We start from the raw sequence: 17316 nt of genomic DNA on the forward strand, positions 1-17316 counted from the left end.
TTAACTCACTCCAACATAAATTCTCCTTCTAGTTTTGATTGAACTGTCCTGCATTTTAAAGATTGGTTCTGCCTCATGCTCTGTCAATACATAGAGAGACGAACTTCAGTGATGTTGCATGAGATGTAAATCAATGCAGCTCTTATCCCAGACTGTATGGATTACTCCTGCATAAGATATCATTACAGGCTGGGACTAAATATCTCCCTGCCCTTCATTTTCTCACTATGTGGAGAAATAACTGTAATGGACCTTTACAGTCATCTTCTGGTTCTATAAAACCCACATTCCAAGGCCACTGGCCTTCTAGCTTTATGCTATCATCAGCTCAATCCATGATGTTTCATTATGGCACAAAAGTATGGGATAATGCTGCACATATGTAAAAGGAAGCCCATAACAATCAGGGATGGATACAAGCAAAATCCTCAGCATTTGGCCTTCACCCAGGTGAAGCAGTGAAACAGTAACAGGCAGCAACACCATGTACAGCTGGTTGGCTGCCTGTTGGATGAGCTGGGAGGCCTCACTTGGAAGGAAATATTAGGAGTGAGAGGAAAAACAAGAGTCCATCTAGGGTTGGGATTCAGGACCTTGGAGGGAGAATTCACTCTGAGGAGAAAGCTGGATAGGGAGAAGTCTGTCAGGAAGGGCAGAAATATTGGTGAATTTGGGACCCAGTAGACATTAATCCAACTTGGTAATTATTATAACCCCCCAATTCATGGCAGACAGATAATGGGATAACCAGCTTTGCCTTTAGGAACAAGTGATACTTGGAATCAATGATGAGATAATAAAATAAAAGAAAGTGGTCCAGATTCTGCTCTGTTACATCCATGCAACTTTTTTGACTTAACTGGACATGGGTATAATTCAGAGCGTTCTTCCAAAGGTACTTCTGAAAATGAAAAGATGGGCCCAAGGGGCTATTTGTAGTGAAATAAAATGAAGAAACCCACCAGTAAAATAAAGTAGTGTTGAAAAAATAAATCTACTCAGGCCCCAGTGTGTGTGTTGGAGAAAGAGGAGAGGGTTTAAAATTTGTTTCGTTTGGTGTCTTCAGATGAGAAAATTCCAAACAAACCAGAGCAAGTAAAAGCCAATTAAAATACATTTCAAAAAATTAAAAGTTCCAAGTAATCAATCCAATCAATCAATCCTATTGATTTTCAGGTGATTATTTATATTCTCTCTACACTTACCTATCCCCACAGATCCTAGACAGTAATTTCCCAGTCCTAGAAAACAACTACAGAAATATGTTTCCAGTGTATAGTTTCCCCCGAAGGCAATGTGCTCAGTACAGATAACTGCATTGATATATTTATAAATAGAAAAAGGCATTCAATGTTTTAATTAGACAGACCAGTTACTCACTGTGGGTCTTTTCCACTCAAATGTGATGGGTAGTTTCTGGCTGTAGAAGAGGGAGCTCTCATTAGGTGGGAAATCAGGATCCACATAAAGAATCTTCTTTTCCAGGCATTTCTTGTGGAGTTCTTCAAAGGTCTTTTCCCGCACTCCAATAATGGGCTGGTTGCGACTGATGATAGCCGAGTAGATACCCCCTGAACCTCCTCCTGTTTCAGCTGTTGTGCTAATGCTGGTGCTGGGAACTGATCCAGCCTCTGTCTGTTGAGCCAGCACAGCATTTATGGCCGACGGCATGGAAATCAGATTTGAACAAAATTAAAAAAGAAAGGAAAATAAAAAGGAAGCTCTTGCAACCTGGACAGAAACTACAGAAAAGAGGAAGTCACCGAAAAAAACCAACCGTTGAACGGCTCTCTCTTTTGACTGCAAGTGCCCAAGTCACATTAAAAGTGATAAAATGTCATAGGATAGAGCAATTTGTACGTCTTCCTGAGCTTCTTGCTATGGTAATTTTATCAGCAATCAAAATTTGGTCCTTGACAGGAAACAAGAGAAATTGTTAAGTAACTTTTCTGTCTGGGGTTGGTGTGTCTACAGCATGTGTGTGAGAGTGTGTCTGTACCCTGGAGAGATTTCAACAAGGAAAACTAAAAATAAACATGGGGGGTGGGGTGAGTGAGAGAGAGAGAGAGTCAATTTGACGTGTAGTTTCTTCCTATTCAGGGCTTGTTCTCAGAGAAGGATTGACATGGGTAGGCTGATTCCCAATGCCACATAGGTTTTTTTTTTTTCAATTCCAAAAAAAGGTGAAACTGCAAGTTACATTTACATTTTGGTTTTAAGCAGCATTTTATAGCATGTTCCTTATTGTTATGATGGGTCCTGATGTTACAAAGATTTATGTACCTGTTTAACTTTACTCATTGGCAGAGTCTTCTTTGCAAAAAAAAACGGTGTGCCTTTACACTGAGAGAGCCATCTTGACTTAAAGTCCTAATGGGGACAAGGCACAGGTAATTTTTACCATGATGTAGCTAGTTGAGGTCAACCTTATACTCTCCCCACCCCAGCTGTCAGGCTTAACTTGACTAGGTATGTCAAGCTATGGTGCCTTGTTTCCACTTAGATTTTACATTGAGATAGCTAACTTGACATAAAACACACCTCTTTTTATTTTATTTTATTTTTTTTTGCTGTGAAGGCACAGGCATTGGCTTCAATAGGATTATTTACAGTATGTAGAGTTAAGCACATATGTAAATATTTGCAGGATCAGAGGCTAAAATTATAGGAGAATAAGCTGCAGGATTTTAATACTTCACTCTTGGGTACCTACTTGAGACATCGGTATATTTAGAAAATTATCATGGCACAGCTGTCATACTGTGTGTCTAGCCAAAGTCCTTATGGCAAAGCAACCCTTTGAATGGACACCTTACATTGCTCTTGAAGTTCTGATATTGTAGGTAGCGTTCAAGTTTGACAATTCAATGTCTTAGATAAAATCGGAGAAGTCATAAGTCAAATCTAAGACTATACTCTAAATCTAGGAAAAAAACATATTCCTAGTGACATACATTAAATATAGCAGGACTTTGAATTCCTTTATAGGAATGAGTGTTCAACCATTAATGCATTCTGCACAGCCAGATAGATCAGATTCCCCAAATTATATAATTAGATTAATTGGCAATGAAAGATGATACGGCATTTTTTCTACTTAAGCATATTTTATATGATTGATTTTAATTTTAAAAGTCCACACTTCAACTTTTCCAGTGAATGAGTGGAAAATGGGTTTCCCTTTGCAGACACATGTGGAAATTGGAACAGCTTACTTGATGACAAACACAAATGTTCACATGAAAGTTGTGCTGTAAGATGTCAGCTTTCAAGATAAACTTTTGTATTAAAACAAAAAGTCAAGCTATGTTTTTGGCAGGCAGTGTGATCTAATGGATAGGCCACTGGATTGAGAATGAGCAGACTTGGGTTCCCAGGTTTACCATTGAATTTGATCAAGTCATTTCACTTCTGTGCCTCCATTTCCCCATATGGAAAATGATACTCGCCCTTCTCTTTGAAAATGCTTTGGGATCTGTGGATGAAAAGTGCTCTATTATTGTTTTAAAATCATGTTTATTTCTAGTCTTTGTCTCTGTCCAAAATTTCCAGTTAATACTTTGTGTGTGTATAAAGAGAAATCACTCACACATCTTTCTTGGCACACTCCATTGCTGGCATTAAGTGAAATGAGAACTAGACTCTTTATCTTTAAACACATATTGCTGGCTGTTTTCTATAGCTCTAGCTGTTTAAATGGCAACCTGTACATCTGCAGGTGGATAAGCCCTATACCCATCAAAATTTTCTGTCACCAAGAAGTCTTAAATCATATGACAGCATATGTTTTATTTATGGCCAGTGACACTAGGGGCTGGACTCCAGCTCATTTATATGTCCTCAACCCATGTGTACTAAAGCTTGTTTGCCAAGACAGTGGTTTTTCAGGTATGGTTCTTAGTTCACTTGGATTACTTGCATCAAGTCATGTTGATGCAAATGATCTTTGAAGCTCAATGGACAGCTCTTGTAGATCCACTAAGGCTGCATGATCTATAACTAATGCAGTCTGTAAGTCTGAATAACCTCTTAATAGAATCATAGGAGATTAGGGTTGGAAGAGACCTCAGGAGGTCATCTAGTCCAACCCCCTGCTCAAAGCAGGACAAACCCAACTAAATCATCCCAGCCAGGGCTTCATCAAGCTGGGCCTTAAAATCCTCTAAGGATGGAGATTCCACCACCTCCCTAGGTAACCCCTTCCAGTGCTTCACCCTTCTTCTAGTGAAATAGTGTTTCCTAATATCCAGCCTAAACCTCCCTCACTGCAACTTGAGACCATTACTCCTTGTTCTGTCATCTGCCCCCACTGAGAACAGCCAAGCTCCATCCTCTTTGGAACCCCCCTTCAGATAGTCAAAGGCTGCTATCAAATCCCCCCTCACTCTTCTCTTCTGCAGACTAAACAAGACCAGATCCCTCAGCCTCTCCTCATAAGTCATGTTCCCCAGCCCCCTGATCGTTTTCGTTGCCCTCTGCTGGACTCTCCAATTTGTCCACATCCTGTGGTGGGGGGCCCAAAACTGGACACAATACTCCAGATGTGGCCTCACCAGTGCCAAATGGAGGGGAATAATCACTTCCTTTGATCTGCTGGTAATGCTCGTACTAATACAGCCCAATATGCCGTAAGCCTTCTTGGCAACAAGGGCACACTGCTGACTCATATCCAGCTTCTCATCCACTGTAATCCCCAGGTCCTTTTCTGCAGAACTGCTGCTTAGCCAGTCGGTCCCCAGCCTGTATCGGTGCATGGAATTCTTCCGTCCTAAGTGCAGGACTCTGCACTTGTCCTTGTTGAACTTCATCAGATTTCTTTTGGCCCAATCCTTCAATTTGTCTAGGTCACTCTGGACCCTATTCCTACCCTCCAGCATATCTACCTCTTCCACCAGTTAAGTGTCATCTGCGAACTTCCTGGGGTGCAATCCATCCCATCATCCAGATCATTAAGTATTAATCCCCAAGTTACTAACAGTAGGTGTATGGACACGTGATTCCTTTCCCCCCAGTTAAGAAGCACTTAAGATGCGTTCACAAAATAGAGAGGGGAATCTGAAAACATCAGTTGCCTTTGGAAATCTCCTGAAAGCAGCTGTCTCAAGATGGGCTGTCCATCTGCAGCATTGGTCATTTCCTCCTTATATTTGGTCATGAGTCTTGTAGGTCTCATATCGAACATGGCTTTGCAGGAGAGCCTGGCAGAAGATGTCTCTCTCTCTCTTTCCAGGATATTTTCAAGAGTGATCCAAAATAGTCAGATTGCAGACACCTCTTATTGCTTTGAAACACTCACTTTTCTGTGGGTATGTTTGTGTTCAGGTTGTGTTTTCCTTTAATACAAAAATTCGCTATCATCACAAACACAGTGCCATGTCCTGTGGAAATGCAAATGGAAATACTGGAAGCAGTGTCTGATACTTGATGAGCTCATTGCTATGCCAAGATTGCTGCTCTTTCATAGTGGTGCTGGTGTCACCGTTCTGGAACCAATGAAAGTTTTGTTTGTCCTTCTCTGAATGCTGATTTCTATGTATGCTAATACAAATATTCAGAAAAGATTCTGGTATTTGAAATGTTTGGGGGGAATTTTGAGCATTAATATGAATTAGCATCAAACTAAAAGTTCATTGTTTGGCAGGGGAGGCATAAATACTACCTTTTAAAAAATCAATATAGAAAGCTGATATGAAATTTGAATTAATCCCAAATTCATGGGCTGAATGCCTCCATTAACCAAGCTATAGGGGCATACAACACAAAAATACATGTTAAATATTTTTTTTTTAATAAAAGCCCCCCTCACTGAAATTCTCTAGGACAATCTCACGGCAACATTACAAAACTAATGGTAGCTCTGATGCCACAAAACGAGACTTTCCAGGAGACCTTAAATAAAATGGAAAATGACAGAATTTCACAGGTTAATTACAGTTTACATCCGTGCAGACTGCACCGAGAGGCTGACTGATGTGCTGAATTTCCCCACCAATTGGGGTTTAACTACGTTTTTTCACTTTAAATTCTTGGGGTGACCAGTGGGCCATTGGCTAAATCAAAATCAGGTCCACTGCACATGTAGTTAGTGGTAAGTGGACAGATTCTTCTTTCTTTTAACCTCATCCTGTTTTTCATAGATTAGCTGAAGTGTTTCCTGTTAAACTTGTTCAGAAAATAATTTCCCCCTGTGCTGTTTCTCAATAGGCAGTTACTTTTGTGGAGTTGGTCTTAAAGCATTTCCAAGGACAAGCAAGAATGGCCTGTAGAGGGGGGACCAGCTTTCTTAGTAAAAGAACAAGTAATGTATGTATTACAAAAACTGAGAGGTTTGGCATGACTACATATAACATAGACCTAAATAAAACTGGGCTCATTTGGACCCAAGGAAGCTTTTGCAACAGGTTTTCTTTGCAAACAGAAATACCATAATATCTAACCTTGGTTAAAATATAGATGTTGGATATATATACATACACAAAGTCAGGCGGAATAAAATAAATTTACTGCTCAAGCAAAGAACCAACTAAATCAGATACACCTGTAATAATGTTTCTATTTAATTTTCATTACATTTGATCTCCAATTTGTTTTGTTTTAATATATTATTTGAATTATTTATCAGTCTTCAGTTGCTAACAGCATGAGTCAACATGTAAAAATGTTCATTATTTGCCTTGCCCGCACTATTATATTAATATACAGAAAACAAGTAATAGCTGTTATAAAAACATAATGTGAATGTTGCTCCTGGAACCATAGCTGAGCTAAGTCCTCAGACCTAAAGGTTTTGCTACTTGTAAATTTAGCAAATAAATTATTTGCTCGGTGCTCAGATATCACAGTGACGGGCACAGTCTAACTAGCAGTAGAGCGCTATAGCCTCCAGTTTGTACTAAAATGGTGCATTTAAGGATGCTTATTTGTGGATCTCCATGGTGGGAAGAAGGATGGAAGAAATAAGGCATAAGACTCATTTCATGATGAAAACAATCTTTGTTCATTTATTACATCTTCCTTCACACTTCATAAGATCAAGATAAAATGTCTGTAGCATTCTAATGGAATGTTAACCACACCAGCAACAGCAATCAAGTCATGTTCAGAAGCAGGAAGCAATAATGAACTCTGTTAGAGATAGATTTTATGTAAAACTCACACACTGGTAGAAAGCTAGGGCCCAATTCTCCTCTCACTTATACTGGTGTAGGAGTGAATCCACTGAAGTCAGTGGAGTTACACCATGTAAAATCAATGTGAGAGCAGAGTCAGGCCCCTTGTGTCCTTGAAGAGGAGAACCAGTACTTTTTACCTAATTTTTGAGGTAGGAAGATAATTTTCTTAGCATGGACCAAATGTTGCCCTCTCTTAAAGGTTACACTGGCATAACTAAGGCCAGAATTTGGCCCTGTTTTTGTCATTTCTGTCCCTTGGAAAGCTCAGATCAGTGAAATCCTCTTGTTTTCAAACTGGACTCAAGGCTCAAGGAGACAAAGGATTCAACTCCGGTCACCCAACATGGATTGGCTCAACTGTGATTCAAACAGAAATCTTCAGGTCCCCAACATTTAGTGCTTGGATCAAAGTCTCATGGATCACATCTGCTTGAAGGGAGCATATAATTTTAAAGGGGGAGGAAAGTAAAGACAGTTCCTCAGAATAAAGGACAGGGAGATCCTCAGGGTCCCTTGTGGAATGGGCTTGTTTGAATAAGTTGCAGTCAGTCATTTAGAATATAATGGTAACAGTTAATGCTGTGTGTTGAAACTTGGCACTCCCAGAAATCCCCTACAGAGAATAACTGCAGCACGTGGAACTGATTGACTAAGCACTGCGTAGGTTCAGTGGGAAAAGCTGGCACATGTACAAGCTTGTCGGTATTTGCTGGTCAGTGTGGAGTTAGAGATCCTCTCTCTATTCCCCACCACCCACATGCATGCAACAAGAGAATATCTGAAGAGGCAAGCAAACTATTTACTATCCTCTTCATTTTGCTAAAAGAATGGCGTGAATTCTGCTTGCTTACATCCATATAACCAATTGACTTCATTCACAGGTTTGCATCAGAGCTGACTTTGGCTTGTTTTTTTAAATAACATATGACTTATAACAAAATGGATATTATTAAGTAGGGCTGGGCAAACAGTTTAAACTAACCATTGACCAGTGACAGTGGGCTGGGAGAGGCAAAGACTTGGGGGTACAGTGGCATGGAGCTGTGTAACCTGGTCTTGGAAGAGGGGACTCTGGAAGGCAGGAGCAAAGGGTGCAGAAGGGGTGGGAGCAGGAGACTATGATGGCAATAGGAGGAGGTGTAGGGAATTGGGGAGGGAGCATGGGAGAGGACCGGTAAAAGCAGAGTCTTTTAAACATGTTAAAACTTTAAAATGTTTAACATTTTTATATTATAAAAATGAAAACTTTAAGCATTTTAAAGTTTTCAGTATGGAACAGCATCCTCCATTCCCATCTTCCAACCTCAGCTCACTAAGGTAAAAGCACCTTGTCATAGAATCTCAGAGTTGAAAGGGGCCTCAGGAGGTCATCTAGTCCAACCCCCTGCCCAAAGCAGGACCAATCCCCAATTTTTGCCCCAGATCCCAAATGGCCCCCTCAAGGATTGAACTCACAACCCTGGGTTTAGCAGGCCAAAGCTCAAACCACTGAGCTATCCCTCCCCCCCTACTGCATGCATTGTCCCTACTGCATGCATTCAGGCATGTGTGAGCACCTCCCCCGCCGCCCCCCTGCCCAAGGACTGGCTAAAGCAGGAGGGGTGGGCAAACTTTTTGGCCCGAGGGCCACATCTGGGTATGGAAATTGTATGGTGGGACATGAATGCTCACAAAATTGGGGTTGGGGTACAGGAGGGGGTGAGGGCTCCGGATGGGGGTGCAGGCTCTGGGGTGGGGCCAAAAATGAGGAGTTCAGGGTGCAGCGGGGCTCCAGGCTGAGGCAGGGAGTTGGGGTGCGGGGGGGGGAGGGCTCTGGCTGGGGCTTGGGGCATGGGAGGAGTTCAGGGGTGCAGGCTCTGGGCGGTGCTTACCTCAAGCAGCTCCTGGAAGCAGCGGCATGTCCCCCCTCCGGCTCCTACGCAGAGATGCGGCCAGGCAGCCAGGTGTCCCATCCACAGGCCCCGCCCCTGCAGCTCCCGTCAGCTACAGTTCTCAGCCAAAGGGAGCTGCGGTTGGGGCGGGCAGTGCGCGGAGCCCTCAGGCTGCCCCTAAACGTAGGAGCTGGAGGTGGGGACTAGCTGCTGCTTCCGGGAGCCTTGGCATGCGTGCGCAGAGCGGCCTCTGACCCCGCTCCCTGGCTGGAGCGTGGGAGCAGGGCAAACCCCAGACCCCGCTCCCCAGCGGGGAACTCGAGGGCCGGATTAAACCAGCTGGAGGTCCGTATGTGGCTTGCGGGCCACACTTTGCCCACCTCTGGGCTAAAGTCTGCAGGAAGAGAGCCCTGCAGTAACATGTCTTATAAGATCTGTAAGAGCAAAGCATCTCTTGTGCAGGCCTTCTATTTAAACAGTTGGTACTAATTCAAATAAAACCTTGGGCAATCCCCCCAACCAAAACACATTGGGAGTGGGAAAAAGTGTTGTGATAGAAAGTGTTTATGGGAGTCCAGTTAATACTCAAACCCAATATTATCCTTTATAAAAATTGGGCACCTTTTAAAAATCTAAATGTTATAAAGTCTAGAAATAAATATTTAATGGGATTTCCCCATTCCCATATTATCCTTTAATCACTCACATCACCTGGTACATACTGTCCTCCCAAACCTTAACTTTGGGCTGAGTTCAGATTCAACTGCTGAACTGTTCACCCAGCTCTGTTATTTACTTTCCTAATTTCGTAGTGTAGACATACCCTAGGGCTGTTCCTTGTCTTGTGGACTAGGTGCTGTGGGGACAGAAGGGGAATGCTTGTAACAGAAGTAATCACCCTCATTCAAGTTGGTTCTGCCCAAGGTAGTTTGCACACAGTGTCCTAGACATAAATTTTAGTCCTTTTCATTTCATAGATTCATCAATGCTGTTTGATCGAGCTGATTCAGGGCTCCTCCCCTCCTCCCTCTCCGAAATTCCCTATTCGCTGAACAGTCAAGATAGCAGTGATTTGCAGACACTTAGAAAACTGCCTGAAATTTAAAAACTAGAAATTCTTGGGTTTAAGACCTTGAAAACCAGGCCCAGTATCTTCCACAGCCTAATGGAGGACTTTATTGCATGGGTGCAAGGGAGGGCAGAATTCAGCCCACTGCCTGCAGAATCCTGTTTGCCAAAAACAAACCAGCCTTGGCAGGACAGCCATGAGCCTTTTCCAGTGACACGATCTCATTACTATTACTTTTGCCAGGTACTGACCAGGGAAGAGCTTTTCAAATCTAAATTAAATCAATCTTTTAAAAGAAAATGTTAAGAAAGATTAGCCTGGAGCTGCTATAGTTCTGCCTTCATTATTTCAAACTAGTCAGATGCAAGAGAGCAATTTAAGTCCTTCAAAACCATTTCCTTTCAACTTTCCATCCAGTTCTCTGAAGACGCAGTTTCTTCTCTCACTTGATGTGAATTTCCCAGTCAGCACCAACATTTAATAATAGTTTTTCCAGTGTCAACGTGGAGGTCTTGGCATCATATGTGAAAACCACTTCTTTGTCTTTCCCATCTGAATTGCAATAGGACAAGAGAGAGCTTATGATGCACTCTAAGAAAACCTCTTCTGAACAAAGTTATACATGACTGCCTTGTTTCTCTCACTCTCATTGGGTCAGATTATCTCCTCTGTTAGGCATGGAGGTGATAAAAGGAGAGCAATTACTGGCCAGATCTCCAGTATGCTCATAAGGGTGCATCAGAGTCTATGGTATCATTTCTTCCTTTACTACAACTCTGCAAACGTGCTTGGGGCTCCATGGGTTTTTTGGGGGAAGTTATCATTCTGAACCCTTATCCTCTGACATATCCAAGGATTTTCCTGCAGAAATTCCAGCAGAAGCGAATGCTTGTTTCTGCATTAAGTGTCACTTTTTGTGCCTTAACAGGGGTAGAGACAGGTGCAGGCAGGAACAATGACATTATGATTCCCAAAGGGGAAAGGAAGGTGCCTGGAGGGACAGGTCCTCTGTGCAAATTTCACTAGTTTTCCCTAGGCAGGTCCTTGTATAGTTCAATGGGTTCTGCATTGTCAGAATCTGTGAACCCTCCTGCGTGAACGAGAGAACAGAAACTCTTATTCTTGCCTGAAAATTTCCTTTCTTGGATCAGTCTGATCCACCCTATTTGAGGGTCTAAGAGTGTTATTATTAAATTGTATCTCCAGCTGCATGCTCTGTAAAATAAGGTTATCAAAATTTGTTAATCCTGAAGTATGGCAATTGTCACTGTTGACCAAAGTGTGTTTTGGCTCTGTAAGTTATCACACTGGTGGGCCCTTCAGTGGGAGCAGCCAACAACCTTGTCCCTGATCTCCAAAAGCAGTAAGGTATCTTCCTATGGAGACACTGGCGCCCAAGTTTCAGTGCAGTTCCCTAGTGGGCAGGTGTAATGAAAAATGATCACTCCCTCTACATCACAGGCACTACCTGGTCCTCACAGCAAAAGGAGTTAACCCCAGCCTCCATTTCACTTTGCCTTGCACAGATGCTCCGTGGAAGAGGAGCAGGCAGAAGGAGAGGCAGAAGGGGGAGAACACCTGGGGCAAGGCAGGGCTCCTTCTCTGGGCTCGGAGAGCTAGGCTGATCCCCAGGCTGAGGCAGTTTTGTTACCTTGTTTTGCTTTGTCTTTATCGAGACTTTCTCCTAATGAATGAACCTTACAGCTGTTTGCTGTGGTTTCTGCCCAGTCAAGCCACCAGTTTACACACGAGTTGCAACAACTGGTGCTTTAGTTGACACTTTCAGTAGAGGGGCCAAGGATTAACTAGGCTTGCAAACTGAACTACCCTCTTATCCACAGTGACGGTCCCTCAAGAACAGGGGTGGGATAAACTGGAGGGACAGCACTGGGAAGCCTGTACTATTGCTCCCCATGCTTATAGTTGTCTTTTCAGTATTGTCATCTGCCACCTGTAATTAGTGCTACCATTACAGTAACATTTTAAAAAATTGAAGTGAAGTATAAAATACTTGCCTCTCTTACTCTGGAGACTGGCTGTCACAGATGTGGGTTGCTTCTGAACTCCCAGAATTAGTACCCGTTCAACTATGCATTTCGTGTGGTACTGCCCAATTTCATCAGCACAGCTGAAAAAGTAAACAGTCTCAGACACAGTAATTTCTACCTGTGGTTGGAGAGCCAACCCAGGCATAAAACTTCGACAGACAAACCACTACTAGTCTCTTACTTCAGGATCCAAAACATAGTTTATTTTCCCTAACATACTTTTTCTTGAGGCAGGTGTGATATTTTTTTCCCCTCCACCACCAACTGCCTAATGGGTGCATAAGTAGGTTTCACAAGCTCCTGGTTACCTGGATGGCATCCGACAATGATTTAAATAGATACAATGGTGAAGGGCCTGTCTACGTAATTCAGTTGTGCCTGCACTGAGAGGACTAATCTGTGTTTTAGTCATAAACAACGAGGAGTCCTTGTGGCACCTTAGAGACTAACAAATTTATTTGGGCATAAGCTTTTGTGGGCTAAAACCCACTTCATCAGATGCATCAGATGCAGAATGGGTTTTAGCCCATGAAAGCTTATGCCCAAATAAATTTGTTAGTCTCTAAGGTGCCACAAGGACTCCTCATTGTTTTTGCTGATACAGACTAACACGGATACCACTCTGAAACCTGTTTTAGTCCTGTTACCCACGCCATTCTATGATCCTGCTTTATGGTAAGTTTTGTAGAACAGATGATCTCTAACTCACACCTGAGGTCTGAAGGAGCAAGAAAAATCCCTGTAGGTTAATGATGGTGCTACACTCACAGAGCTGCACTCACAGTCCAGGTGAACAGTGTGAACCAGATGCTCTACATAGTCCAGGTCTGACTGTGTAGAGCAACACTTACCTCTCCAGTTTTGCATGTGAAACTCTCCGTCCCTGGGGGTTCTTGAGCAGTGGACAAGAATAACACACAGTTGTTGCTAAGTAAAGTGAATTATAAAAGGGATTTCCTTTTATGGGGATTTTACCTGCAACAGCTGCCATTACCTGGAAGAGAAAACATTCTTGTGGAAAGTGAATTTCCTGTGCAGGAATTGCTTCTTATGGAGGTACTGAAATGAATGTCCATCATCTAGATAGAGCTCACCTACTGCAAAGTCCTATGGAACACATCAGATGTAGAACAAAGTTAACAGAAGCCTGAGTGGGGACAATGAAACTGTAAATAAGCATCACTATATGCTGAAGTAAACAGTTACAAGCCACTAGAACCGTTATGATCTCTGGTAGGTTAAAATATTCCCGTGAAGAACAATCCAGCATTACTAAAAGAGCATTCTGGATGTTATGGTTTTGTAAATTCATCGTGGTGTCTGTGCAGTACTTTCTGCTATTGGGTTGTATTTAAAAGGACAGTTGCTGAATTTCTTCTTTCTGGTTCTGAAGAGGAAGTTTATGGCCTGAAGCAATCCACCACTCTTTTTCCTCCAAGCTGCTGGAGGGAAGGTGGCTGACAAGGAGAGGAAGGGCAAGGGGAAGGTCAGGAAATGCTCTACTTGTACAGAAATCCTAGTCTTCTGCTGAACGAACAGTTTGTGTGCTCTGGCATGAAGCCCAGCACAAAGAGTGGAGCCTAGACAAGTGAGAAGAGGGCCAAGTTTCTCCACAGCAATCTGGAGGAGACTGGCTCTTCTTCTAGCTGGTGTGTAGGCAAGGACCGAACTGTGCTGGTTGAACTGGCAGAAGGAGACCTCCTGTTCCCTATAAAGCAGGTCCTACTGCTAGAGAAAGAGGCTGCAGAGAGCAAAGAGGAGCACAGATCTGATGAGACCAAAAGAGACAGGAAGAAGGGATAAAAAGACAGGTGTATAAACTAAATGTAATCCCAGAGTACCTTGTAATCCAGAGCAACACGGAGTTCATAAGAAATATCTGTCATCCATTCAGTGGATCTTCCTACTGTGGTCTTAAGGGGCACCACACTCCCACCTCGCTGGAACACTGGAATCTATCAATAACAAAGCCAGGGTAGAAGAATTCAAGTGTAGAAATCTTAGTGCTATTCTCTGATCATTTAATTTTAGCCTTTTGGGGGGAAAACTGCAGCTGTTTTTTATTACCTATAGAGAACTGCAGCAGACAGCACGTTGATGAATAAACTCTATTCTGCTTACAAGTCATCTTCCCATGTGTTTTTCCTGTCTCAAAATCATCCCAACAACATTTACTGAGAGTGCCCACCCTGTACGGTGTCTGTCTTCTCAAACAGCAACATATATTGGGGGCCATGGTGTAACTGGGTCCATCTGAATGAAGGACACGGGATACTGACAAAGACAGTCCATTGCCCTCCTCTGGTACAACAATTGTTATAACTTACATGGATAATGGGCACTGAGAGTCCAGTGCTGACTTTCATGTAGTGGTTGAATAGTAGGAAGCCCCACCTAGAAATGTGAGGCTGTCCAAGTGACCCCCTCCTTTGCTACGAACACTGTTGAAATACTTTCTGCACTTTCAGCATTTCTACTAAATACTCCCTCTAAGTGGGAGGTGATTTGGAGGTGAAAGGGGGTTCACTGTGGAGTTCTCTTCTGCTGTAATTAGCCCCTTCTTTGTCTCTCTGAGCCTGCAGTGCTCATAGGATCACTTTGTTGTTTCTTATTTTGAACCTTGTTGCCTTGAGTTAAGACAGCAGCTTTTTTTTCCTGCACAGAAGCGATTTTAATTCTCCTTGCAGGACTGCAGCCTAATGTCACTATTCTGATTTATGAGTGTTTGAGAGAAAATCTATTTTGACCTGTCAACACAATAAAAGCAATGTTACAAAATAAAAACGTACACTCTCCAGTGTTACTGGGATCTTCAGAGTCCCTGGATAGTCTAGTCGTCTAAATCTTCTGAGGTCATACCAAACCTACATCGGGGAAAAGGCAGAAGAAACAAACATAAGATATATATTATGGAAAGATCTGATAACTCCGCAGGGGCATTTTGCTTTGTGAATTCATCTCTGGCTGTCAGTGTCTTTTACAGTATTCTTGTGATGCAAGGAATAGCATTTAGTGTGCTGAGTCCAAAGATCTTTCCGAGACACTTAGTAAGTGTGCGATACGCAAAATGGAGAATGACCTTTTCTAGAAGTTGCATTTGCTCTAATAGGTTTCAAAGTTGCTGCAGGTGCTAAGCAACAGTGTCATTCACAAAATGATTTTAAAATTAAATATTTTAAAATTAAATTATTTTAAAAAATACTTTATGAGAAACAAATCCAGTGTAAGCACATTTGTACCTTAAAATAATCTAAGTTTTCTACAGGCCTCCAACTTGTGTCCTGAGGTATGTGCTACGGACCAAACCTCTTTAGTACCCATTGCTAGATTGTTTTGGCTTTAGGGCCTTTGGAATGAGTATGAGAGACAACAGGAACACATTGTCTATTTCTCATGAATTTTCAGTCTTTTTATGTTAAGTAAAAGGGCTTTTCAGTTCAGTGTTTAGTACATGTGAAGGGTTAAATTTAGGCTGGTCTGACAACTGAAACCTTCTCATGCACCAAAAGCCAAATGCGTTTTTAGGCACCCACAACAGCATGTGATTTTCACATTGTCCTTGAGAGATCATGCCCCCAGTGTAAGGTTATTCAGTTTTTGATGTTGTCTGAGTAAATGCTGTAAACCGTATAAAGCAGGTCAATGTGGACTTTTCTCTATTATCTGGGAACTAAAATAAGGCAAACAAAATAACTACAACCTAGACGTCAGACTTGGGACTGAATTTATTGGGATATTCCAAAGCATGCTGCAAGAGCAGGTCATTAAAAATGACCATACAAAGTACCCTGTGCCTCTGCAACCTAGTCCCTGACCAGATTAGCTGTTACAGCCATGGTAGGCAGTGAATTCCTATACAAATCTTAACTAAAAATAAGTGTTTGTCAAAGCTTCCTGAGAGAGACCCTAAGCAATCTCTCCCATATTTCTATACTCTGCCTTATCTCAAGCAAAGAGATCAAAGAACTCCTAGTTCCTGAGACATATTGGGGAGAGCCACAGGCTTTTACTTGACTTTTCAAGGCTATTCCCTCCTCTCCTTTTCTCCCTGTTCATCTGCCTCCAAAATTAAATCTCAAGCTCCTACTCAGTGCAATGAGTTGCATTTGTCAGAGCTGATTCCTGTGATGTGGGAAATCTAGTTACTTGAGCTGCTGAGAAAATTTTAGTCAACACTTAGCCATGGAAGCTGAAGAAATCTCTTCCCAAGGTACCACCCTCACAGTCTCTGATTCTGAAACCGGCCTGGTCTACAGTACGCGGTTAGTTCGGAATTAGCTGAGTTACTTTGAAATAAAACTGATTCCGTCCACATGACCAAACCAGTTTTTTCGATTTAAAGGACTCTTTAATCCGATTTCTGTACTCCACCTCGGCAAGTGGAGTACTGCTAAAATCGAGATCGCAGTTTCGGGTTACAGGTACTGTGGACGCAATTCGATGTTATTGGCCTCTGGGAGCTATCCCAGAATGCTCCCTTGTGACCACTCTGGACTACACTCTCAACTCTGATGCACTAGCCAGGTAGGCAGTAAAAACCCTGGGAACTTTTGAATTTCCTGTTTGGTCACCTTCAGCACAGGTGACTATCAGCACAGTCCACCATCACAGGCGACCATGCAGAGTCCACCATCACAGGAGACCATGCAGTCCCGGATTCGCAGACAAGCTCCAGCATGGTCCGAACGGGAGGTACTGGATCTCATCGCATGTTGGGGAGACAAATCTGTTATGGCAGAACTACGTTCCAAAAAAAGAAACACAAATACGTACGCTAAAGTCTCCAGGGCCATGACGGAAAGAGGCTACTCCAGGGACACAGAGCAGTGTCGTACAAAAATCAAGGAGCTCAGGCAAGTGTACCAAGAAGCCAGGGGGGCGAACGGGTGCTCTGGGTCACAGCCCCATACGTGCTGCTTCTACCGTGAGCTGCATGCAATCATGGGGGGGTGACGCCACCACTACCCCACCACTGTCCGTGGACACTTACCAGGGGGGAGTAGCACGGAGCAAGGAGGATGAGTTTTTGGAGGATGAAGAGGAGGAGGACAGCGCACAGGTGGCAAGTGGGGAATCCGTTTTCCCCCCCTAGCCAGGAACTATTCTTAACGCTGGAGCCAATAGCCTCCCCCCACTCCCAAGGCATGCTCCCAGAC

General features: G+C 42.9%; 2 protein-coding genes across 2 annotated transcripts in view; both read right to left on the reverse strand.

Annotated features, from left to right (window-relative positions):
* Positions 1-1936, reverse strand: part of CAPN3 (calpain 3) — a 73902-nt gene extending 71966 nt beyond the window's left edge. Inside the window, exon 1 of the mRNA XM_073348627.2 lies at positions 1381-1936. Coding sequence (XP_073204728.1) covers positions 1381-1671 — 291 coding nt within the window. The 5' untranslated portion in view covers positions 1672-1936. The remainder of the gene's footprint in view (positions 1-1380) is intronic.
* Positions 1937-6487: 4551 nt separating this feature from the next.
* The window catches only part of GANC (glucosidase alpha, neutral C), a 53809-nt gene continuing 42980 nt past the window's right edge, over positions 6488-17316 (reverse strand). The window contains exons 20-24 of the mRNA XM_073348622.2: positions 14950-15024; positions 14002-14115; positions 13155-13267; positions 12128-12240; positions 6488-10664 (exon numbers count right to left, since the gene is read on the reverse strand). Coding sequence (XP_073204723.1) covers positions 10555-10664; positions 12128-12240; positions 13155-13267; positions 14002-14115; positions 14950-15024 — 525 coding nt within the window. The 3' untranslated portion in view covers positions 6488-10554. The remainder of the gene's footprint in view (positions 10665-12127; positions 12241-13154; positions 13268-14001; positions 14116-14949; positions 15025-17316) is intronic.

This window comes from Lepidochelys kempii, chromosome 6, assembly GCF_965140285.1.
Source record: "Lepidochelys kempii isolate rLepKem1 chromosome 6, rLepKem1.hap1, whole genome shotgun sequence".
Lineage (NCBI taxonomy): Eukaryota > Metazoa > Chordata > Testudines > Cheloniidae > Lepidochelys > Lepidochelys kempii.